This window comes from Rhineura floridana, chromosome 2, assembly GCF_030035675.1.
Source record: "Rhineura floridana isolate rRhiFlo1 chromosome 2, rRhiFlo1.hap2, whole genome shotgun sequence".
NCBI classification, from domain to species: Eukaryota; Metazoa; Chordata; class Lepidosauria; order Squamata; family Rhineuridae; genus Rhineura; species Rhineura floridana.
The window spans coordinates 53,398,029-53,423,793 of NC_084481.1; the positions used below are offsets into that span (position 1 = coordinate 53,398,029).

At 44.3% G+C, this 25,765-nt stretch overlaps 1 protein-coding gene across 1 annotated transcript in view; it reads left to right on the forward strand.

Annotated features, from left to right (window-relative positions):
• PLA2R1 (phospholipase A2 receptor 1) overlaps positions 1 to 25,765 on the forward strand; it is a 110,445-nt gene that overhangs the window by 43,958 nt on the left and 40,722 nt on the right. The window contains 4 exon segments of the mRNA XM_061612696.1: positions 18,947 to 18,973; positions 18,975 to 19,057; positions 23,390 to 23,562; positions 23,860 to 23,940. Of these exon segments, the coding sequence (XP_061468680.1) occupies positions 18,947 to 18,973; positions 18,975 to 19,057; positions 23,390 to 23,562; positions 23,860 to 23,940 (364 nt within the window).

Below are 25,765 nucleotides of genomic sequence, written 5' to 3' on the forward strand. Positions count from 1 at the left end.
GTAGTTCATAATATTGAATATTTCCACTCCAATATGAAACTTCCTCTTCCAATTTTAATACACTGCTAGCTAGGAGTTTAGTCGAATTTTTCATTTCTCTCTATGAGATACATGTCTGCACCTCTTCATTCGTAGCATGTGGGCGTCCTCATTTGTTCTTGGCTTCAGGCATATATGCTTGGAAAACTATCCTGCCTTATTTGCCTTCATTTTTTAATCATTTTGATATTTCTGACAAATGGATGATTCTATATCTTTCTTAGACATTGCAGCAAAGTGCTCATTGCTCAGTTGGCCATATGCCATGTGATTTTATTACTAATTCAACAAACTGTTTCCCCCCTTCTCCTAATCCATAAACTGCTAACAGAGAGCAAATGTTTTATTACTAAGGTCAGATTCCTTAAGCTAGCTGTCTAAACACTAAAGCACTGATTATCTAAGCACTTTCCCTAAACCAGCTTTTGGAATGGCATTATGGAGCTGTCAGACACTTGATGAGGAAGAAAGGAAGAAATTTTGCTTTTGAAGCTGACAACATTTGGGTTATACTAGGGTCACAATACTTATCATTTGAAATGTCAGAATTTTATGCCAGTAGCCAATCCTGTAGCCAGTTAATCTAGTTTCGCCCATTGACTTCCAGGGAAAGAAGTTGATCAAATTGAGCTGATAAGCATCAAATTGGGTGATGATTCACATGATCAGTGGTTTTGCATCCCTCATATCAGTGTTCTGTAACTTGAAATATTCAGGACAGCATGGATAAATATCACCGAGCACAGTTTCTTATAAGAACTAATTGAAGTCAGTCAAATAGAACAGTGTTGGGGAATCTCCAGCCATTGGGTGTAATAGGTCCAAGAGACCTCAGTGGTTGGCTTATCAGTCTATTTTTGATGAACCACACCCACCTTTCCCTGGCCTGACATCATACATAACGCAGGAAAGTTAAACCCACAACATAAAACTTTGCCACTACTAAAAGTAAGAAGAATTAGGAGCTCACTCAAAAGTGTACGCCCAATTCTTCTGGGTATCCCTGGCTTTAATTCAAAGTGCACTTACACAGGAAGAATCATAGCTTCTTGTTATAACAAATATTTATTATTTATTTATTAAATTTCTATCCTGTCCTTCCTCCCAGAAGGAGCCCAGGGGGGCAAACAGAAACATTAAAACATCTTAAAAACAAAATACTTTAAAACATATTAAAACAAAGTATCTTTGAAAACACATTAAAACAAAACAGCTTTAAAAACATCTTAATAAAAAAAATTAAATACATCTTAAAAATCACCTACAACACAGACACAGACTGGAATAAGGTCTCTACTTAAAAGGCTTCTTGAAAGAGGAATGCCTTCAATAGGCACCATAAAAATAACAAAGATGATGCCTGGTCTAATATATGCATTTAGCTTTTCTGGAGCAAATATTGTGAGAAAAAATGTAGTATTCAGAGGCACAAGCCATTTAGATGTGGTGTGCTTCAAGTGATAATTATTTTATTTTTATTTATTTAAAACATTTGTATACCACTTAATCATTTGTATTTCTAAGCGGTATACATAAAAAACCATACATAAAATAAACAACAAAACAATGAAGTCATCATAAAACTAAACACCACCTTAAAATTTCTGCTGGAAAAAGAAAGTTTTATTCTTTAATACAACTGTGATAGAGATTATACATGATCCGCAAAACATTAACCCCTCCATGTATATCCATATCTAGTTAAAGAAAGTTTCCCACCTATAATTCAGAAAATATAGATATCATTTACAAACTATTCTATGGAATTACCCTTGAGGTTCATCTTAGAAAATATTCTCTGCTGAGATAAACAGTTGAGGAGCCAAAGAGAGACAGCTTTGTCTAGAACTTAAATAAAATGTCAGTCCCTTCTGCAGTGGTTTGTAGGACCAGGACAGAGTTTTGGTCATGTGATATGTTTATTATGTGATTTGTCAACCAGATTTAATTTGGCTATTTTGATATCCCCATTCTGAACATATTACATGGAAGTAAGTGTTGGAAGTTTCACTTCAAACAATGCATTGTCTCGCTGTGTGCTCTGAATCTACTGACCATTAGGGGCAATAGATATAGTTAGTCAGTTGAAAGGGCCTCTGCTTGAAATCTCTCCTTGTTACTTTCCTCAAGTTTCAGCATGCCTCTGATTGGTTAGACTGATATTCACAGGGCTATCATCACTTCCAGTTCCTCCTTCCCACAGTACCTTGAATTCATCTAGTGTAGATCATTAGGCTTTTCTATCCACATGTACTTTCTTAATAAAATGAGTTTGTTTTGTTTAAGATAAACACTCTCTTACATATTCTTTTATATCTCCAATGAACTCTGCTTCAAAACAAAGCTGCGCTCTTCATAGGGTCATGGGCCCAGACATAATTGAAGATTTATAATAGGAAAAGGAGTCTGTGGAGTCTGTAATTCAGACAGATTAGATAAGAAAGGATGGTTACTTCTGAATTTCCTAGGAGGTCTGATACCATTGAACTGCTAAATGACTCAAACTACAGAAGCTTGGAAAGAAGCAGCCTTCATGGATCAATTTCAGGAGGGGCTGAAACTACTGGATGAGGAACTACTGGATGAGTTGGCTCAGATGGAACACCCTGCAACCTTGAAAGCCTTGATTTGCTTATGCCTTCAGATTGATGGGAGATTGGACAGCAGGCGAACCTCAGCCCGCCTCCAGCCAGGCCACAGAGGGCCTGTCTCCACACCAGTCAGCCTGGGTCCCTGGCCCACGGACCCAACACCACTCGAGGAGCCCATGCAGCTGGGCGGGGCTTGACCACGCCTTTCCCCGGAGGAGAAGCAGTGGTGCAGGCAACATGGCCTCTGTCTGTACTGTGGGGCACCAGGCCATTTTGCAGCATGGTGTCAAGAGTCAAACAGCAGCACCCCGGCCGTAACAGGCCCCTAGACCGGGGTGAGGTCACTGTCAAGAGGGCCTGTCAACTCAGGGCCCCCCCCAGCCCAGCACCTGACTGTGTTGGTCACCCTGAAGATCCCTGAACAGGGGATCCTGCAAGTGGAAGCCATGCTGGATTCAGGCTCCACTAGCAATTTTATGGACGTTTCCTTTGCCACCCTGCACCATGTGTCATGACAGCCTACTGCCCAGCCTGTATTGGTGGAAACCATTGATGGGTGGCTCCTGACCTTGGGACCAGTGGTGCAGGAGACCGTGCCTTTAGAGATGACCTTGGCAGGACACCAGGAACAGATCCAATTTTACCTGGTGGAGGTCCCCCACTTCCCATTAGTGCTTGGTCTGGCATGGCTTAAGCAACAGGATCCATGCATTCAGTGGTCAACGGGCCAGATATCCTTCCCTTCCCCACCGTGCTGAACAGCTTGTTGAGTCCAGATGGAGCAGGCCATGAGTACCTGAAAAGAGGCCCCCGAACTGGACAAACTGCCAAACAAGTACAGGGAGTTCCGTGAGGTGTTTGGGAAGTGGGAGGCAGATCGGCTACCCCTGCATCGCACATATGACTGCCCAATTGAGTTGATACCTGGGGCCAAGATTTCCGTGGGGAGGATTAATTCCTTATCTGAACCTGAATTGGTGGCCCTATGGGAGTTAATTGATAAGAACCTACGCCGAGGTTTTATCCGACCCTCTACTTTGCCAGCTGCTTCCCCGGTATTATTTGTAAAGAAGTGTGGAGAGTTCCGACTTTGCAATGATTACCAGGCCCTTAACCGGATCACTGTTTGGAACCGGTACTCTTTGCCTCTGATCCCAGAACTCCTGGAGCGGTTACGTGAGGCCCGAATATTTACAAAGTTGGATCTGCAGGGGCCCTACAACCTAGTGCGCATTCAGGAGGAGGATGAATGGAAAATAGCCTTCCGCACCAGATACGGGTATTTCAAGTATACTGTCATGTTGTTTGGTCTTTCCAAATGCTCCAGCAGTCTTCCAGCATTTTATGAATGATGTCTTCTGGGACTTTCTTGACTGCTTCCTGGTGATTTACCTGGATGACATCCTCATCTACTCCCAAACCCCCAAGAATATGAGCAACACGTTCAAGCTGTGTTGCAGCGTCTGAGGGAACACCACCTGTTCGCCAAGTTAGAAATGTGTGGATTTGATTTGACCACCGTCGGCTTCCTAGGCCACCAGATCTCCCCCTCCGGTATTCAGATGGATCCGGCAAAGGTAGAGACTATACTACAATGGCAGCCCCCATGCTGCGTCAAGGACATGCAACGCTTATTGGGCTTCGCCAATTACTACTGCTGGTTCATCTCTCACTTCTCTGAGCTAACTGTGCCCATTTCACATCTGCTCCAGTCTAAATATAAGTTCCACTGGACTGAGATGGCTCAACAGGCATTTAACCGCCTCAAGGAAGCCTTTACCTTGGAACCTATCCTCCAGCAGCCCGACCCTGCTAGGCCTGTCATCATGGAAGACGATGCGTCAGACATAGCCGTAGTGGTGGTACTGCTGCAGTCAATAGACAACGGACACACTGTGCTCCCATGTGGTTTTCATTCCCAGAAACTCAACTCCTCAGAGATAAACTATACTATTTGGAGGAAAGAACTGCTAGCAATCAAGGTGGCTTTCGAGATGTGGTGCCACCATCTAGAAGGAGCACATCATCCGGTGCAGGTACGGACTGATCATCAGAACTTAGAGTACTTGCAGACTGCTAACGGTTGAATCAGTGCCAGATCCGGTGGTCCCTTTTCTTTTCCTGGTTCAATTTCACCGTCTCCTACTTTCCTAGCCATCAGAACAAACAGGAGGATGCGCTCTCCCACAAACCAGAGTACTGGCCTGAGTCAAGCCAGGTTCCCCTGCACCACATCCTAAGTCCAGAAAATTTTGCAGCCACCCAGCAACACCAGTCCCTACTGGACCAGGTGAGAACACCAGCAGAAGGACTCGTATGCATGGAAGCACCTACAAGACCTTGCGTCAGGAGTCCCAACCACTGATAGTCCACTCTCACTACACCATGGCACCTTGTACCATCAGAACTGGTTATACGTGCCCCCAGGGGTCCTAAGAGGAGAATTGCTTCACCTGTGCCATGACAGCTGGACAGCTGGGCACTTCAAGTCCTACAAGACCCTCCACCTAGTGTTGCCAGAGTTCTGGTGGCCCCGAGTCCATGTGGATGTCAAGGACTACATAGCTGCCTGCAATACCTGCCAGCGGGCAAAGGGATGCCCTGGGAAGCCACCAGGGCCCGTGCTTCCACTCCTGACTCCCCCAGGACCCTGGCGGTTGGTCTCCCTGGATTTCATCACAGATTTGCCTGCCTCTAGGGGAATGACTACTATCCTGGTAGTGGTAGACTTGTTTGCTAAGATGGGCCACTTCCTCCCATGTACCGGACTTCGCTCAGGTCCCAAGACCGCCCAGATGTTTCTTGCCCAGGTATTCCATCTGCATGGCCTTCCAGATAATCTGATATTGGATCGAGGAGTCCAGTTAATCTCCCAATTTTGGCCAGCCCTGTTTTGAACCCTAGATGTTCGGCTCCATTTGTCTTCTGCCCATTATCCTCAAACAGATGGTCAGATGCAACGCACAAATGCGACAGTGGAGCCAGAGCGTGGAAAAGTTACTTTTTTGAACTACAACTCCCATCAGCCCAATCCAGTGGCCATGCTGGCTGGGGCTGATGGGAGCTGTAGTTCAAAAAAGTAACTTTTCCAAGCTCTGAGTGGAGCAATACTTGCGATGCTATACCAGCTTCCAGCAGGACAATTGGGTGGACCTGCTGCCTCTGGCGGAATTTGCATATAATAACTCTCTGCATGCATCCACACAACAAACACCCTTCTTTGCGACTTATGGCTATTGCCTCTGGTTTTTCCCATCAGTCTCGCCTCCCTTACCAGTCCCTGCCACAGATCTTATGCTGCAAGAATTATGGGCCATCCAGGCAGTCCTGAAAAACCAATTAGACCAGGCAAAGGAAGGATACAAACACTTTGCGGGCCATCATCACCAGCCTGGCCCTCCATTGAAAGTAGGGGACCGGGTGTGGCTCTCCACCAGGTACTTGCAGCCCCAAGGGCCAACCTGGAAGCCTGATGCGCTACACATCAGCCTCTTCCTGATCACCTGCCAGATCAACCCGTTGGCTTTCCAGTTGAAGCTCCCAGCATCCCTGCGTATCCATCCAGTGTTCCACCGGTCATTGCTCAGTCCGGCTCGCCCACCTCACCCCTTGAGTGCTCAGCCGCAGCTTCCACCCCCTGTCAAAGTCAATGGGGAGGAGGAGTTTGAAGTGTCCTGGATCCTGGACTCCTGCAGACATCAGGGCTGGCTCCAGTATCTGATAGACTGGAAGGGGTATGGCCTGGATGAAAGATCCTGGAAAGATGCATCTCAGGTGCATGCCCTGTCTGGTCTGCTGGTTCCTTCGTTATCTGGCCTAACCAGGGTCAGGGAGAGGGCCCTGGGGTGGGAGATAGTGTCATGCTCCCCTCAGAGGACTCATCTGAGGAGGAAGAGGAATGGGAGACTGCAGACCCAGGAGAGGGGACAAGCAGGGAGGCAGCCCAGGACCCTTCACCAGAGGGAGCCTGCCTGTCAGAGTCAGGAAGCAACCAGGAGGCTGCCCCTTCCCCAGCAGAGAGAAGACACCAACAGGTGTTGCAGCAACCAAGGCAATCAGCATGATTAAGGAGCAGGAGAGCTCGCAAGAACACAGGCTGATTGTAGGCACCTGGGCCAGCACACAGAGTACAAAAGGCTGGAAGGAAAAGGTGACTCCTTGCTAGAATCAACATCAAGCCTTACTGCAGACATTACTCCAGCTCTCCTGTTAAACCCATGCCTTGAACCCTGCCCTGCCTGATCGGATCTCTTGGTTTCTGGACATTTGGACTCCCTTAAGGACTTCTCTGTCTCCTCTTTCGGCGCTTCCCAGATGGTAAACACACTGGCTGGCCCCCTGGTTCCTCCTGCCTGGCAGATTTATGGTCTGGCCTTATCTGTGAATTAGCTGCACGCCTCTGTGAACCCCCATGTTTGACAGGATGCCAGATACAAAGGCTGCAAGCTGCTGGAGAAGAAATAGAATCTCTTCACAAGAACAAAACATGGACTCTTACAGAGCTACCAAAAGGGAAAAAACCATTGGATGAAATGGGTCTTTACAACCAAATCAGGTGCAGAAGGGGATATCCAGTGCTACAAAGTTAGGGTAGTTGCTAAGGGATACTCCCCAAAGTATGGTGAAGATAATTATGAAGCTTTTGCACCTGTGGTCAAACACACTTCTATAATTGCACTGTTCAGTATTGCCGCCTCAAGGAAGATGCAGGTTCAACACCTGGATGTAAAGATATCCCTCCTATATGGAGACACTGAGGAAGATATATATATGCAGCAACCACCAGGGTTTGAAGAACCTGGGAAAGAAGGACTGGTGTGCAAGCTTCAGAAAAGCATTTGAGACTTGAAGCAAGCCACTAGGGCCTGGAATGACAAACTAAACCAACTACTACTTAAGGAGGGGTGCATGCAAGGAAAGGCTGACCCCTCCTATACTTGAGGTTCAAGTATTATAAATAAACATTCATCTTGAACTATGTGGATGATTTAGTCTTATGTCACCAAGACAAGGAAGATAGTGACGAAATGATGAAAAATCTTAACAATGAGATAGAAGTGAAAGAGCTGGAGACAGAGAATTTTGAGGTCCGTTGGACAGGGAGTCCTAAAGGAACACGAAGATACAGGCTCGCAGCAAAGGTAGGCCTTTATTGGTTATGTATGCACGGTCAGTCTCCCTTGAGCTTGGTGGAGCACTGCAACATGGCACTGTTTGCCTGGGGGTTTTATATATTCCAGGACAAATCACATTAACATTTCCCAATCATGGAGCTACACATAAGCATTACATAGAGGTTACACTGTCTACATTATTTTTTAGCCAATTAGGTAATGTTAAACAGTTGTCATACCAGCACATTTCTACTATGAGCTAATACATTCCAGTACTAATTCCTCTCATGACGTGGGAAGGACAGACTTTGAGTACCAGTGTTCTGTTCCCCTTATCTTCTTGAGCCATGCTGTACCAGTTACCATGGATACATTTGAGTTACAGGCAGGGATGTCAGTACTAAGGAGAGGATCATTTATCTGGCCTGTTGCTCCTTTATAAAATTATGATCCTTATAATTTCCAAAAGAATATATTTTGCCTACTTTTTGTATATAAAATTCCCCATTCTTGGGAGACATCTCTTACTATCTTGGAATCTAGATGGAAAGAGGAGAAAATGGAAGCTTCTTCATTAACCAGAAACAGAAGATAATGGAATTGATACAGCATCTTGGGCTGACAGAAGCCAATGTAGCAGAAACACCAATGGGAGTAGGCTTCTTTAAAGACAAGGAACCACTGCAAGACCACAGTCAGTACAGGACAGCAGTTGGAAAGCTCCTGTACCTATCAACTGTAGAGCTTGGAAAAGTTACTGTTTTGAACTACAACTCCCATCAGCCCAATCCAATGGCCATGCTGGCTGGGGCTGATGGGAGTTGTAGTTTAAAAAAGTAACTTTTCCAAGCTCTGATCAACTGTAACAAGACTGGACATTGCAGCAGCAGTTGGGATACTGTGCAGAAAAGTTAATGCACCAACAAAGAAAGATTGGACTGCAGTCAAGAGGATAGGAAGATATCTAAAGGGAACTGCAGATCTGAAATTGATACTACCTGCAAACAGTAATCTCAGCCTGGTGGGCTGTATGGATGCAAACTGGGCTGAAGACAGAGAAGACCAAAAGTCCACTAGTGTGAATCTGTTCTATTATGGAGGAGGAGTCATGAGTTGGACTAGTAAGAAACAGTCAGTTGTAGCCCTCTCCTCTATAGAAGCAGAATACATATCTGCAGCACAAGCATATCAAGAATCAACCTGGTTACACAGACTACTCTTACTTTGGAATCAATGAACCAAAGCCACGGCTTGGGTCCAGGCTATTTGTCAGACCGCATCGCCCTCTATGTGCCTGCCCGGGCCCTGAGATCTTCAGGAGAGGCCCTTCTTTCAATACCTTCATCCACACAAGTACAACTAGTGAGGATACGAGATAGGGCCTTCTCGGTGGCTCCCCCTAGGCTTTGGAATTCCCTCCCTAAGGAGATAAGAATGGCCTCTTCCCTGCAGTCCTTTCGTCGACAGGTAAAAACTTTCTTATTTCAGCAAGCCTTTGATTCCGAAGGCGGCTAAGGATAGGCCCAAAAGTAGGTCATATTACTCTTGCTTGTTTATTTTTTAATTATTCTGATTTTATGAGTATAGTTTTTAATTATCAGAAACAGTTTAATGCTATTTTAAATTAGAGTTCATTTTTTAATTATATCTGTCTATATTTATTTACTTGTGTATTATATGCTTTTAACTTTGGTAGGTTTTAATTGTATCTGTTTTTTATCTGGAAGCCGCCGTGAGTTCCAATTTGGAAAAACGGTGGGGTATAAATAAATAAATAAATAAATAAATAAATAAGTAGAATGCATGAAGACAACAAGATCTGTATTTTGCTCTCCCAGTCATAAAGGGTGACACCGCAAACAAAGCACATTGATACCAAGTACACTGCATGAGAGATGCTCAACAGAAAGGGCTCATTAAGCTGAAGTACTGCCCAACAGAAGAAATGGTGGCAGATGTTCTTACCAAGCCACTGCCCAGAGAGCATCTTCAGGATCTTCATGAAGGGATGGGAGTCATGAGTTGGAGTGCAAGACAATGAGATGGAGTGTTGGAAGTTTCACTTCAGTCAGTGCATCGTCTCGCTGTGTGCTCTGAATCTACTGACCATTAGGGGCAATAGATATAGTCAGTTGAAAGGGCCCCTGCTTGAATTCTCTCCTTGTTACTTTCCTCAAGTTTCAGCATGCCTCTGATTGGTTAGACTGATATTACTCAAGGCTATCATCACTTCCAGTTACTCCTCCTTCCTACAGTTCTCTCTCTCCCTATCTTTTGAATTCATCTAGTGTAGATGACTAGGCTTTCTTATCCACATGTACTTTCTTAATAAAATGTTTATTTTGTTTAAGGTAAACACTACCCTCTTTCATATCCTTTTATATCTCCAATGAACTCTGCTGCAAAAAAAGCAACCCTCTTCAGTAAGCTTCAGGAATTTCAAAATTCAGTGACTCTGGTCATGTGGACCACCACTTGTGCATTGGTTTATCATTCTCTTTTATAACAGAAAAGCATTCAGTGGAAATAATGGGAAGCAATGCCATGTGCATTTAGTATTCCTGGCCTATGGACAAGACCTGGATCCTGATCTTTTGTATTGAGAAATCTTCTAGGGAACAGTTATACTAAGAGCAGCCTACAAGAGACATGGGAGAAATGAAGTACCTATTTTGAACTTTGGTAAGAAATGGCCTCTTAACATGGATGCCCCTGAGCGCCCTCTCCGGCATTGTGGAGCCCATTTTGCACGTTGGTACACTAGTGAACTAAGGTCAATGAAACAGACTGGACAACAGCTAGAGCACAAGTGGCGAAAGATGTGCTGTGAGGCTAATTGGGAATGAGTAAAACATCATAACCGTGCCTACTGTGTGGTGGTGAGGGTGGCGAAGAAGGCCCACTTCTCTGCCTCGCATCCTCAAGTAGCCATCCAGTGGAGCTTTTTCATATTGTCAGGGGTCTGTTGACATCAACTCTAGGAAATGGAGTTTTAGACAGGCCACTGTAAATTGTTGGCAAGGCATTTTGAGGGTAAAGTTGCTCACTTCCATAACAATCTTGATTCCCCATTCACATCTACTGTAGTCCCTAGTGAGGTTCCAGTGCAACTTCTGCTGCAACTTCTTGGAATCAGTTTCAATTGATGTGGCCTAATGATGTGGACAAGGTGCTAGTGACAATGTAGCCAGCAATGTGTTCTCTCGACCCTTGCCCTTCTTGGCTTATTACAGCTTACCAAGAGGGTATGACTGAGTGGATTCAGAGTGTGGTCAAAGAGTCTTTGAGGAAGGGAGTGGTCCCAGCTGCCCTGAAAGAAGTAGTGATATGACTGCTCCTGAATAAGCCCACCCTGGACCCATTGGGTTGTGACAACTACCGCCTAGTTGCAAATATCCCCTTCTTAGGGAAGGTGATTGAGAGGGTTGTGGCACAGCTATCACAAGTACTCTTGGATGAAACAGATGATCATGACCCATCCGAATCTGGATTCAGACCTGTTTATGGACTGAATTGGCCTTGGTCGCCCTGATGGATGACCTTTATTGGGAGGACAGGGGCAGTGCAGCCCTGTTGTTCTTACTTGATCGCTCGTCGGTTTTTGATACAAACAACCATGGTATCCTTCTGACCTGACTTGGTGAGATGGGTATTGGAGGCACTGTTTTACAGTGGTTCCAATCCTACCTCCCGGGTTGGTTTCAGAGAATATCATTAGGTGATTGTCTTTCGACCCCCTGGCAGTTGTGCTGTAGGGTGCCACAGAATACCATCTTGTCCCCCATGCTGTTTCACATCTATATGAAGCCCTTCAGAGCTTCATAGGTTGGGCAAGGTGTCAACAGCACACTGATGATACCCAGCTTTATTTCTCTGTAACATCTGATTCAGGAGAGGCTATGCAAACCCTGGACCAGTGCCTGGGCTGGATGAGGGCCAATAAACTGAGTCTGAATCCTAGGAAGATGAAGGTGCTGTGGGTTGGTGGTTCCCAAGGTTGGATAATTGGTTAATTGCTTGCTCTGGATGAGGTCATACTTCCTCTGAAAGAACATGTTCATAGTGGTTCCAGAATCCATCGTCGCTAGAGGCCCAGGTGACCTCAGTGACTAAGAGTGCCTTTTACCATCTTCGACTGGTAAGACAGCTGCGGCCATTTCTGGACCAGGATACCGTCCAGGTTGGATTACTGTAATGTGCTCTATGTGGGGCTGCTGTTGAGGCTGGTCCAGAAGCAGCAGCTGGTGCAAAATGTGGTAGCGTGACTGCTCACTGGGGCAGGTATCGCCAGCATGTTACCCTGCTGCGGAAAGAATTGCACTGGCTGCCCATTTGCTACCAGGCCAAGTTCAAGATTGTGGTTTTGGTGTACAAGGCCCTATGCAGTTTGGGACCGGGATACCTGAAAGATTGTCTTACCCCTTATATACCCAGTCGATCACTGCACTGTGCAAGTGAGGGCCTCCTACAGATACCATCTTATCAGGAGGTCCATTCCATACAACCTAAGAAGCTGACATTTAGTGTAGTGGCACCTACCCTTTGGAATTGGCTCCTCTTAAAAATTAGGCAGGCACCATCAGGGCCAGTGCCAGTGGGCAGCCTGGTTGGGCCCTCATTGAGGGCCCCTGCAGCCCAGAGGGGCCCCTGAAGGGACCCTCTTTAGGGTGAGAGGGTAGTGTTCCCCTTCCAAGATCTGTGGCAGCATTGACTCCCAACTTTGCCACAGATAACAGAGAGAGAGCTCCCAGCACCCCCATACAGACTGTATGGGCCTGCAATGCACATCCATGTGCCCTGCTAACCTCTCCCTTGCCGTGAAAGCTGTGCACTCTGGGGGCACATACCTCCCATCAACCAAGATGCCAGCTGAAGCTTCTCTAAGGGGCTAATGCCCCTTAAATGGCAGGCATGCACATGTGTGTATTGTAGCATGTATGCGTGCCATCAGCCAAGATGGCGGCAGGGGCATCAGCCTCTTAGGGAAGCCCCCACTGCTATCTTGGTTGATGGTAGCTTTGTGCACATAGCTCACAGGGCATCCTTCCTAAGAACTGATGGAGAGATAGGTGGGGTGTGCAAGCAGGCGGGCACCATGGGCCTGGGACAGGGTGGTGCCCAAGGGCCCAGTCATGCCTGGAACTGGCTCTGAGTGCCATTTCTATTATCTTTTCGGAGCCTACTGAAGACCTTTCTCTTTCAAGAAGCCTTTTAAGTTGAGCCCTTATTCCAGCCTGTGTATGTGTTGGAATTACTTTTTTAGATCTTTTTAAAGCTTTTTTTAAAAGATGCTTTTAAACAAATTTTGTTTTAATACGTTTTTAATGGTGATTTGATTTTAAGATGTTTTTAGTGTTTTTGTCTGCTACCCTGGGCTCCTTCTAGGAGGAAGGGTGGGCTATAAAATAAATAAACATAAAGTAAAGCATTCTATGTCTTCATCTATACAAATTGCCAGAGACAGGTAGATATTCAATATTATGATTTAATTTAAGGTTTGGAGAAGGAGGTTTGGTTATTAAACAGGTAAGGAAATCCTCTGTTAGGGCCTATGATAAATTTGGACAATGAATAATAGAGTTTGACTGTTATAAACATTAACAAACCTTTATCTGTGAATTAGTCTCTAATTAGACAAAGGTATCAGAATTATTGGGAACTTATTCTGTAAAGTTATTTTGACAGTTCTAGCTTCTTTTTTTCAGTTGAAAATCCTCAAGAGAAATAGTTCACTTTTGGAGTTACATTCCGCCCCTGCAACATTCCAGTCCCCTGTGGGCTCAAGATCTGAGAATCACTAAAGTTCAGCCAGATGTAAATGCCATTGTCTTTAATTTATAATGGTCTCTCTCTCAGAATATATGAAGACTAGTATTTAATTCAATAATCGGTTTCTGGTTATTTCACTGTGAGGTTGACAGCCTTCTACACTGAACACAGTTCTCATATGTTTTATCCTAATTTAGTGAGCTCCAGTAAAATTTCAGTATGTATTTGATGCAGTTAATTATCCTTAACTGTTTTGTTTGTGGGCTGTTTCAGATTATAGGACTTCTTAGGGAATGAGGTTGTGACAATGGCAGCAAAAATCTAGGGTATGCTGGGATGGCACTCTTCCAAGTATGCTAATTTATTTATTTAAAAAATATTTATAGGCCACCTTTATGAGCAGAACTCTCTCAAGGCATCTTACATACAAATAAAAATATAACTTTAAATAGAAATAATATAAAATACAATACAAATATGTCCACAACATTAATAAAACCAGAAATAATAAGTATATATCCAGCTAAGAATTAAAACACCATTTTAATAAATCCATCAGCTAAAAAGAGCACAATAACATCACTCATGAGAGTAAGCCACTAATGACAAGTGAATTTTCAAAGCCTTTCTGAAAAGCTGAAGTGTGGTAACTTTACAGAGATCAGCTTGAAATGAGTTGTTCCCTCGTGCCCACCAATGTCACTGATTTTGATGGTGGGCAGACAAGAAGGGCCTCCACAGTTGATCTTAACGGTATGGGTGCAGGTAGTCCTTCCAATAACTCAGACCCAAAGCTTTAAAGTTTAAAACCACCACTTTAGATTGGCTCAGAAAAAGTACAGCAACAGTGTTGCATGATCTGACTGCCTAGCAGGATTCAAGCAGCCATATTCTGAACGAGCTGAAGTTCCCAAGCAATATTTAAAGGCAGCCCATGTAGAGCATTTTTCAGTAGTCAAGCTTGGATGTGTCTAGGTCATGGATTGCTTTGCTCAGGTCCGACCTCTGCAGATAAGCTGGAACACCAGCAGAAGCTGGTGTAATGCACTTCTGGCTGCTGCTTCTACCTGAGCTTTCCCAGTTAGCACATAGTCCAGAAGAACTCCCAAACAGTGTGCAGACTTTTTCAGGTGGAATGCAACCCCATTTAGAACCAGGTGTAACCATCTTCTAGAATTGTTGGTCTCCCCAGTCACAGCTAAGGTTGGGAAAGATACTGGTTTGCTCTGCATTTTGGAGCAAACATTCCACTTTCACTTTCCTCATACTCATGTTTTGAACTCTTATCTGCAGTTTGAGCTGAATAATCAACAGACCAAATACAGATCAGTACTATACTTACAAGGTTGTCCGAGGGCTGCCTCTTTTCTTCCTTTAATTTTAAAAACATATTAAGCTGCTCAGAGCAACTCTGTGACCATGCAGTAAAAAGTTCCTTTTAAAATGCTTGTAGGAAAAGATTGTGGGCTCATTCACATGGCAATGATGTGTCTGATGCTACTTGCATTCCCTTGTAATTCGCATGGTTCACATTGACGTTGCAGGCAAGCTATCACGCAGTTTCCCCCTTTAAATCCGTATCAACCCAGTCGACTGATAATGCGAAAAAGAAAGGAAAAACTGTCTCAGCCACGCTGCGCTGCTCCTTGTAGGTGCTTTGCTTTGGGGGTTTTTTAGTGGGCAGGCTCTCTTATGCCCCATAGCCTGCTTCCTCTCTCTCTGCCGCCCACAAAAGCTGCCACAGCCACTGCCAACTTTGCCTTTCACTCACTCCCCCGCCCCGTCCACCTTTCATTCAGGCTTGGACAATGGAAAAAGGGAAGGGTGTTCTAGTCAGTTTCATTTTTTCTTGTCTCTCCCTGCTTCAGCCTTGAACCGTAGGGAGTAAACATGTAAAATTAGAGGGCAGGGCAACAAGAAAACAGTGACACTAATCCTTCCCAGAGGAACGCCTACTAGTGTGAATGGAAAAGAATGGATTTGAAGCTACCAAGTGTGGACCTTGCAAATCGATGGTAAAAGCAGCATCTTTAGTACAAAGGTATGCTCCCTTGTGAATAAGCCTTGTATGTTATAATGTGCCGTCCCTTCCTGGGGAATTGTATGGAAAAAAATGTTGGAAACCAGTGAATAAGGTTGTGTCAGTGAAGAACAGGGGTTTAATACAATGCTAAATGAACAGAGTTCCATTCATGCAGTGGAAGTTCCTCTTCCTCTCCTTGTGCATTCCAAGGGGACTCTCTTCTGGAAAGTTACCTAACTGTCTGGAGCAGACTTTGAGGGTATATCGGGGGCTGCAAGGGACAGGAGAAGAGAGGGAAGATCTGTTGTGCAAGCGGAAGTCTGCTGTGTGAGCAGAGTGGGATACAGGTGGGCCCCGCTTATACAGCAGGTTCTGTTCCGGACCCCCACCATAAAGCAGAAATCGCCATAAAGTGGAACCCCATTGACTATAATGGGGCACATTGCGCGAAAATGCCACAAAATGCTGCAAAAGCGGATTTAAAAAAGGGAATGAAAACCACCACATTAGTGGAATGCCGGGAAGCGAAGCGCCAGAAAGTGGGGCCCTACTGTACAACCCAAGGGCTTTGGCAGAACCACTGGCAGGAAAATCCTGAAGAGACCTCAGAAAATAATCTAGATCCATCAGTCTCCTGGATTAGACCATTGCATTTGGTCCTCCATCCTTGTGGAGATTATAGATGGCATTAATGTCAAAGTTGATTAGGTGATGCCAATGGAGTCATTTCTGGCCACCCACAGATCATTTCCCAAACATATTCTCAGATCCAGAGTGTGTCCTGTCAGATACATTGGTTGCAATATTCATTGGCTGACAGTTGGCATAGTAGCCATAAAATCCTGAGCCTCAGCATGGATGTTATAGTCCCCCAAAACCAAAAGCCTTAGATCAGCCTTTCCCAACCAGTGTGCCTCCAGATGTTGTTGGACCACAACTCCCATCAGCCTCAGCCAGCATTGACAATGGTCAGGAAAGATGGGAGTTGTGGTCCAACAACATCTGGAGGCACATTGGTTGGGAAAGGCTGCCTTAGAGTCTTCAACACCACACTCAAGACCACTCCCATCAGCTCAGACAAGAAGACTGTTAGGCAGCAGGTTGGTTAGTACACTAAAATAGGGCCATAAGAAGCTGCCTTTACTGAGTCAGACGATTGGTCTATCTGTCTCATTATTGTCTACACTGGCAGGTAGCGGCTCTCCAGGATTTCAGGAAGGGTTCTCTCCCAGCCGTACCTGGAGATACCAGGAATTGAGCCTGGGACCTTCTGCATACAAAGCAGATGCTGTAGCATTGAATTATGGCCTTTCCCCAAACATAATGCCCATCCCGTCTTGGAAACCCAGAAGCCAGTACATACCCTCAAAACTGATCATCTGCTGGGCTGCAGATCAGGAAGATGATAACTCTATAAACTAAAGTTGTGCCTCCTTGCACTCTAGTCTATCCAGGTGCTACAGGTCAAAACCTGGTGGGCACATTTGGGAGAGGTTCACACCACCCCCTTTGCGTAAGTAGGTTCAGTAATGCAGGCTAGGCCACTATGATGTTTGATAAGAAGGTCCGACATAAAACACTCTTACCTGCTTGCTGACCTGACATTCAGCAGCAGACCTGATGCTTTAAGGTGTCAAACTTCTTTACGTATTTTACAAAATAGATCTTAGAGTAAATTTCTACATCTTTTATATGCTGTTTTACAGCAATGTTGATCATCCTTATATTTGCATCCAGTCTTGCCAATTCTTCCTCAAGATGCAAAAGGTGGCCATGATCCAGGCAAAGTTAGACACTTTAAGGCTGCTATCCTATGTACACTTTCCTGGGAACAAGCCCTATTGAATAGTCACCTCACTTCTGAATAACCATACACATCATTGCTCTTCTAGGCTCTGCTTCACTCTCCTCTTGAAATCACTGTGGCCTAAACTATGAATGGATGGTGTTCTATGTGCATGTAGGAATTATACTTTCCTGATCAGTGGCTAAATGCAGGCATAGAAAAGGAACAGAAGAAGCTTACTTTTACCAGCTCAAACTATTGATCTAGCCCAGTATTGTCTACTCTAGGGATAGCCAAAGTGTGCATAAACATGCAAATATTCATGAAAATAGCATGCAAAAATGTGTATATTAGGAAAAATTGCAAACGAAGATGTATGTGTTAGGAGAAATTCACATGAAAATGCTGCTGAATTTTCATAAAGACTTTTCCCCTCAGAAGGAGCTTGGGGGTTCTCCTAGAACCATCTCTGTCACTTGAGGCTCAGGTAGCCTCGGTGGCACGGAGTGCCTTCTACCAACTTCGGTTGGTGGCCCAACTACGTTCCTATCTGGACAGGGATAACCTGGCTTCAGTTGTCCATGCTCTGGTAACCTCCAAATTAGATTACTGCAATGCACTCTACGTGGGGCTGCCTTTGAAGATGGTTCAGAAACTGCAGCTTGTGCAAAATGCAGCGGCCAGATTGGTAACAGGGACCAGACGGTCCGAACATATAAAACCGATTCTGGCCCCCCTGCATTGGCTGCCTGTATGTTTCCGAGCTCGATTCAAGGTGCTGGTTTTGACCTATAAAGCCTTACATGGCTTGGGACCACAATACCTGATGGAACGCCTCTCCCGATACGAACCCACCCATACACTACGTTCAAGATCAAAACCTCCTCTGGGTGCCTACTCCAAGGGAAGCTTGGAGGGTGGCAACAAGGGAGAGGGCCTTCTCAGTGGTGGCCCCCAAATTATGGAATGATCTCTGTGACGAGGTGCACCTGGCGCCAACACTGTTATCTTTTCAGCACCAGGTCAAGACTTTCCTCTTCTCCCAGGCATTTTAGCATGTGTTTTAAATTGTTTTTATATTGTTTTAAATTTTAAAATTGTGTTTTAAATTGTTTTTAAAATATGTGTTTTAAATTGTATATTTGTTTTAATGTTTTTGATTGCTGTAAACCGCCCAGAGAGCTTCGGCTATGGGGCGGTATACAAGTGCAATAAATAATTAAATAAATAAATAATCCACAAGTTAATGTGGAAAACCTAAGAGTAGAAAATTAGAAACTGGGAGAAACTGAAATTGACAGATTCACCCATTTGTAGTGAAGGTGGGTTGATGTGAGCTGTAGTCCAACAATATGCGGAGGGCACCATGTTGGTTCCTCTCTGCTTTGACTGGCATTGGCTTTCCAGGGTCTCAGGCAAAGGTCTTCCTCATCACCTGCTACCTTTTTATTGGAGATGCCAGGAAATGAACCTGGGACCTTCTGCATGCAAAGCATGTGCTATGCCACTGAGCTACATTCCCTCCCCAGGCACCTTCACTGGAACCAGTTTGGGTGGCATCCAAGTATTATGTATGTTTATGTTCATGTGTATACATTATAATAACCAATATTTATTTTTGAAGGGATAGGAAAGGCACGGTGGATATTGTTAACAGTGTTGACAAAACCTCTCAAAGCTTTGAACACTCATCCAGTGGTTATTACTGTCATTCACTTGCAACAGTGATGAACAGGTAGCTAATTCTCTCCAACAATTTTTTAAAAACAAACAAAGGTATTTTAATGCTCTTCTGCCAATGGAGAAGGAAATGGAACAGCCAGTTACATGGAATCAATGGTTAAGACTGATTGAACTCAAATATTCTGATTGTTATTCCTTGAGTCAAGATGAAACTGGATAGAATTAATCAGTTACCTGCTAGCTGGATTGAAATGTTCAGTGACATGCAGTTATTTATGCATGCAAGAATTCTGACATTTTAATTCCTTCAGTGTTGATTTACACAGGCTTCGTTACAGGAAACCATGCAGAGCTTGCAAACAATCCTGACAAATATATCCTCATTCACTCTACATGCAGCTATTTGATGCAAACTATTTACATTTTTAGTTTTGCTTTAGCAGCCTCTTTTCACCATATAGAAATAATAAGAATGCATTAAAATGTCCATCTTTGTTCCAGTATGTTTGAATTGCACCTCCAGTAAGAGGGTTTCTTCTGTTGCTTAGATGATTGGATTTTCTCTTCTTCATTACACTTTATTCTCAAATTGGAGTAAGTTCCAGGCAATGTAATCTGTCCACCCAGAAGTGAGTCCTGTTTGGTTCAATGGGACTTGCTCTCAGATACATAAGAAGCTGCCTTATACTGAGAGATTACTGGTCCATCTAATTCAGTATTGCCTACACTGACTGGCAGTGGCTCTCTAGGATTGCAGGCAGCTAGTCTTTCCCAGCCCTTTCTGGAGATGAACCTGGGACCTTCTGCATTCAAAGCAGATGCTCTACCACTGAGCTTATGGCCCTTTCTATAAGTAAGTGTCTTTAGGATTGCAGCCTAAATTGGCCTGTTTATTAAGGTCTTGTGAGCTTCCTGGAAGCTTGTGGCTGGTCATTGTTGGTTTTTCACATCTGAATTAACTGTGCGTTGGTCATGGCAACTCATTTTTATTCATTATAAAATATTGGCTTTTAATGTACACTGGTTTTAGAAATGCAAAGAGGGAGGCTAATAATTATCAGGCTCGCAGCAGGTGGAGAGTTTCTCTTCCCTGCTTCAGTCCTGATTTAAACACACACACACACACATACACTACTTTTAAGTTATTATTTGCGTTGGAAGGGGAAAAACTCATTGGTGCTAACTGGGAGTTTCTTCCCACTGCAAATAGCAGCCTCACAGAACTGTTTTTTAAATAAGGACCACAGCAGGGGAAGAAAGGGTTAAACTTCCCCTTCCAATCTGCTGCAATCCCAGTAATGATCAGTTCTATCAGCAGATCCTGTTTTTTTTTAATGTGCAAATTGTATGTAAAGGTGCATTTAACATTGTGCCTGGTTTGGACCTCAACCTGCTGCCTAAATGTAGAAAGTGCAGTGGTTTGCTGCATCTCTTGGGACAGTGGATTCCAGAGTAGTATTCTAGCGCAGAGTGGTAAGCGGTAGTAATGCAGCCGAAGCTCTGCTCATGGCCGGAGTTCGATTCCAACAGAAGGAGGAAGTCGAATCTCCGGTAAAAGGGGTCGAGGTCCACTCATCCTTCCATCCGTCCGTGGTCAGTAAAATGAGTACCTGGCATATGCTGGGGGGTAAAGAAAGGCCGGGGAAGGAACTGGCAAGCCCACTGCATATATACAGTCTGCCTAGTAAACGTCACAAGACGTCACCCTAAGAATCAAAAACGACACGCACTATAAGTGCAGGGACACCTTTACCTTTATTCTAGCCACTATGGTGGAGAAGGGCTGGTCCTATATTTCTGTTTCCCATACCTCACAATGTGGCAGGGCACGTTAGTGGAGACTGGTGCTCATTGGGACTGGAAGGGCGGAAGGCCTCCAATAGATGGAGCCAGAGCCAATGCCAAGTGGAGCCAACTAATTCTAGTTTTGTTCCCATCCTCCTCCCTAGTGAAACTAAGGGGGAGGATGAAGCTGAGAGGCAGTGTCTCCCCCTGGACTAAGAAGGCAGGCAGGTGAGGTCTGGCTAAGGGCAGACTGAGGTCGATGGGGCAGTGATCCACTTGCCCTAGTGGACCAGTCTCCACCGGGATATGCACACTTTTTGAAAAGTCTTGCCCTGCTTCTGGTAGATACTCCATGTTTGGGGGCTTACAAACCTAAATAGGAAGCATGTTTCAGAGTGTAGAACAACCACCAGGAATGGCTTTCTACATGGTCTTATTCTAATGTGCATGGAACATGTCAACTGAAAGTACCCTCTAATATGTTTTTGAAATCATAACTGTACTTCAGGAAAGAGATAGTCTCTTCATGCAGAAAACCTAAGTCATTTAGAGCCATAGAGCTCAAAACCAGCTGAGTCCATGGTGTGAGGATGATACCAGTTAGGAGAGGTAGGCTCTGGGCAAGCCACAGAATGTGTCATGTAAGCAGCTATTTGAAGTTACATTCCAAGAGACATAAGCCGGTGGCATCTGGTGGAATACTGTTTTTCTTGGAGCAAGTAGTTAGTTAGTTTCCTCTGGCAGGCTTGCTTGGCATTTCCTCTAGCATGTTTACTTTGCATATCTAGAAATCTGCTTTTGCCTCTGCACTATAGCCCACCATGTGCACGCCCTATGGGATTAAAAATTCAGCCTAAAAGCAAACTGACCACTTTTATTCACTTTCTGTCTCTCTGCTTATTATCAGGCTTTCTTAATTTGTGCCAGTTTAACATTAAAATTTACCTGAGGAATCCAGTCTTTCCTAATAGCAACCTGTTGAAACATAATGGATTTTATAAGTACAAATTAAGGGTTTGACTGGGGATAGTCAACATGGTGTTGTCCATATGTTGTTAGACTACACCCCCATCATGGAGGACAACATCTGGAAGTCACTGTCTTTCAGTCTGAAACAAGGATAACCAATACAGTGCCTTTGAGATGTTGCTGGATGACAACTCCCATAATTCCAGACAATTGGCTGTGCTGGCTGGGGATTATGGAGGTTGGTGACAGCTATGTAAAGTAAGAAAACTATTGACTGGGGGAAAGTGTTGATTGACAGCTTCAGTAAAGAAAGAGCTGCTCTTCCTCCTACCATGTATGTATGTATGTATGTACATGCACGACTAGTGGGGACGCGAGATAGGGCCTTTTCAGTGGCTGCCCCAAGGCTTTGGAACTCCCTTCCTAGGGAAGCAAGAATGGCCCCCTCCTTGCAGTCCTTCCGTCGGCAAGCAAAGACTTTTTTATTTCAACAAGCCTTTGGAAGTGAAAGCTGTTAAGGACAGGTCTTGAAGGGTGCTGCATTGCTGTTGCCTAATTGTATTATTTTAAACTGACTTTGAATTATTTTAACTGTGTGTATGAATGGTTTTAATACTGTAAATTGTTTAATTTGATTTTAATCTAGACTTTTGTATGTTTTTAATTATATGTGTGCTTTTATCTGGAAGCCGCCGTGAGTTCCAGTTTTGGAAAAAGGGTGGGGTAAAAATAATAATAAATAATAAATATGTATGTATGTATGTATTATTTGATTTATATCCCACCCATCCTCCCAGCAGGAGCCCATGTATTTCTACCATTACTTAATTCCATTTGTAGCAGGGTGTTAGATACAGTACAGGAGAAGTGATCCCAGGACAGGGGGGGAGGGCATGGCCATGTGATGGTGAGCATCATTAAGCCTGGAAAGGGAGAGCAGAAGTGAGAGAATTAGGCCTGGTGAAGTGAGGCTCACAAAGGTGAGTCTTGGCTGGGGGCCAGGATTCTAGCTGTGGGTGATACAATAGCAAGTTCTGAACAAATATCTTCTATATTCACCACACACCTCATGGTTACAGTGCAATCCTATGAGTGTTTAACCAGAAGTTAATCACTTTGCTCCTCTAGTAAGTGCATTTAAGATTGCATCCGTAATTTCCTGATTCCGTTCTTATGGTTAGCAACTCATACACTTACCTCATTAGCAATCCTTTTTGAGCACATAGTCCGCTAGTGGCCCCACTATTACAGTTGCCTTGTAGGTACTTGTACAACTGATGGGCTGAAAATCTATAATTGGTGTTTGTAAGCTTTTGCAGTTATCTGCCACTTGAGACAGCAGCCCTATGACCATTTTTTTGTTTGTTTTCTGCCTCCATTTAGTAATGCACAGTCATTTTAGTTTGCATCATTTTGAAGTTTCATTTGCTTACTCATTTCATGTGCACTTGGAACGACAAACATGCCTGGTTTCATAAGGAGAATGATTCCTCTTGTCCTTCAACAGTGACCTCTACTGGTTGATTATAGGGAAAATATTAACAGGCTTCAAAGGTATAGCTATCTGGTGTTTCTTATATCCTTTTCCTAGATAACTAGGACTGCTATAGGTTTTATAATTTGTCAACAGGGATTGCTCTGCTCGAGTTGTTATATTGAGTTCCATGTGCATCTTGACAGTATCGCCAAACAGTAGTTCTGTAACACTGTTTCAGGCATCTGTCTTGAATCCAGTGGAAAACATGATCAGATCTGCAGGGAACAAGAGAGACAGCACAGGGAAAGGCAAGGGAAGACACAAGGGTACATCACCTTTTTAATGACCAAGTGCAGAGTTATTTTAATTGACACATTAAGCAGACACATTTTTGTAGCATAATATGAACTTAAGCCATCTGAACACTGGGTCTAGTGATGCATGCATCAGTTCCCAGACATTTTCATTGTATATACTGCGGGTGGACTGCTGGCTAAGGATACAGTCCTAACTCCCATTACCCTGGGGCCCCCGTTGAATTCAACAGAACTTACTTCTGAGTAGAGATAGATGAGGATTTCATTGAAATCAGAATTGGCATTGGACTCCCTGATAATTCGCAGGTCTGCTATCTTTCTGGACCAATTCTGAAATCTGCGAATTTCTGCTGCTTTTCCTGACGCTGGATGTTTACCACATCGGATGTAAGTTAAACTGATCAGCCTGCTTTGCTTGCTAACTTGTAACTGGTTAGGAGAAGAGAGGGAGAATCTGTCTGAAACTGATCAGCCTGTCTTTGCTTGCTAATTCCCTCCATCCTGATACTGTGTGTGTGATTGAGTGTATATGCGAGGGTGTGTGCATATGTGTGTGAGCTGCATGTGGCAGGGAGGAGGCACAGCAAGCAGTTGTCAGCAATGAGAGACTGCATGGCAGGTGGCAGAGGTGTGCATCCCAGGTGCTAGCTGGGACCAGCAATAGAGGGAGAGGGAGGGGAGAAGTAGGCTGGATGGGTGGGTGGTGGGAGGATAGAGGGACAGGCAGGCAGGAGGAGAGGAGCATGATGGTTGGATAGATGGACCAACAAGCAGACAGGATAGTGGAGGGTGGGACACTGAAAGCTGCTTTCCTCCTTTCCTTTTGAAAAGAAAAATAGTTGGTTTCTGCTTGTTAATGTGAAAACTGACCAGCCTCAGTCACAGAGGAAGAGAAGGAGACAGTGAAGCAACTTTCTTTTCAGAATATCAATATCTACTTTCAACAGATCAATGTAAATATTGATGTTTTTTGGAAGAAAAAAATCAGACCAGTAAAAGCAATGGATTGCAGACAAATAACAAACTTGAATTGATACCGCCTATTAGATCTACAAAATGGTTTCTAAGTGGCACCAGCTAGCCGATCCCATTCTGAATAGACATAGGATTGTGCTGTAAGTTAGCTTACTAATGACATTCAGGGTTCATCCAGACGACTGCAAAATGTGTGACACGCCCGCTATGTGTGTTCATTATTTTTCGGTCGTCCAAATGACATCTCGCGCTGTTACGCATTTTCGCGGGTTAAATCCGCTCCTTGCAATATTGGCAAAAATGCAATTTGCTGTTTAAAATCGGGAATCATCCGCTGTGCCTTCAGGAGGTAGGATGCAATACTGCGGACTTTACAGCTGATGGGTGGTTCTTGGGCGTTTCCCCTTGCCCCTTCTCCTCATTCCAGCCAATCACGTATCTGCACTTTTGCGCATGTGCGAGAATAAGCCTGGGAAAATTGAACTAATCATCGCAATGGTGGGGTGTTGGGGGGGGTCTGCAACTACTGCGCAGATGCATTTTATTTTTTGCCAGCCTGCAAACTGGGCGGCTGCTCTGGGTGAGATCTGCAATGCACAGCAAGTGAGAAAGGGGCTGCTGGTCAGTTTCATGCCTGCCTCCAGAAAGCTTTGTCAATTTCATTCTACTTGCCCCTGGGGTTTTTGTTTCAAATCATTTCGCCAGGGAAAGGAAAGGGAGAAGGAGGGGTGTGTGAATGAAATTGACAAAGCTTTCCAGAGGCAGGCATGAAACCGACCAGCAGCCCCTTTCTTGTTTGTATTTGCGATATTACGCTTAAACGAATCTATGCTTTTTTGCCTTTATGGATATTTAAGGAGATACACACGCTGGCAATTGCACTTATTTCTCCAAAAAAGCAAGAAACATGTCACCCCCCCTTCTCCCTTTCCTTCCTGCAAATGATTTGAAGCAAAAACCCCAGCAAGTAGAATGAAATTGACAAAGCTTTCCAGAGGCAGGCTGAAACTGACCAGCAGTATTTGCGATATTACACTTAAATGAATGTATGCTTTTTTGCCTTTATGGATATTTAAGGAGATACACATGCTGGCAATTGCACTTATTTCTCCAAAAAAGGAAGAAACATGTCCCCCCCCTTCTCCCTTTCCTTCCCGCAAATGATTTGAAGCAAAAACCCCAGCAAGTAGAATGAAATTGACAAAGCTTTCCGGAGGCAGGCTGAAACCAACCACCC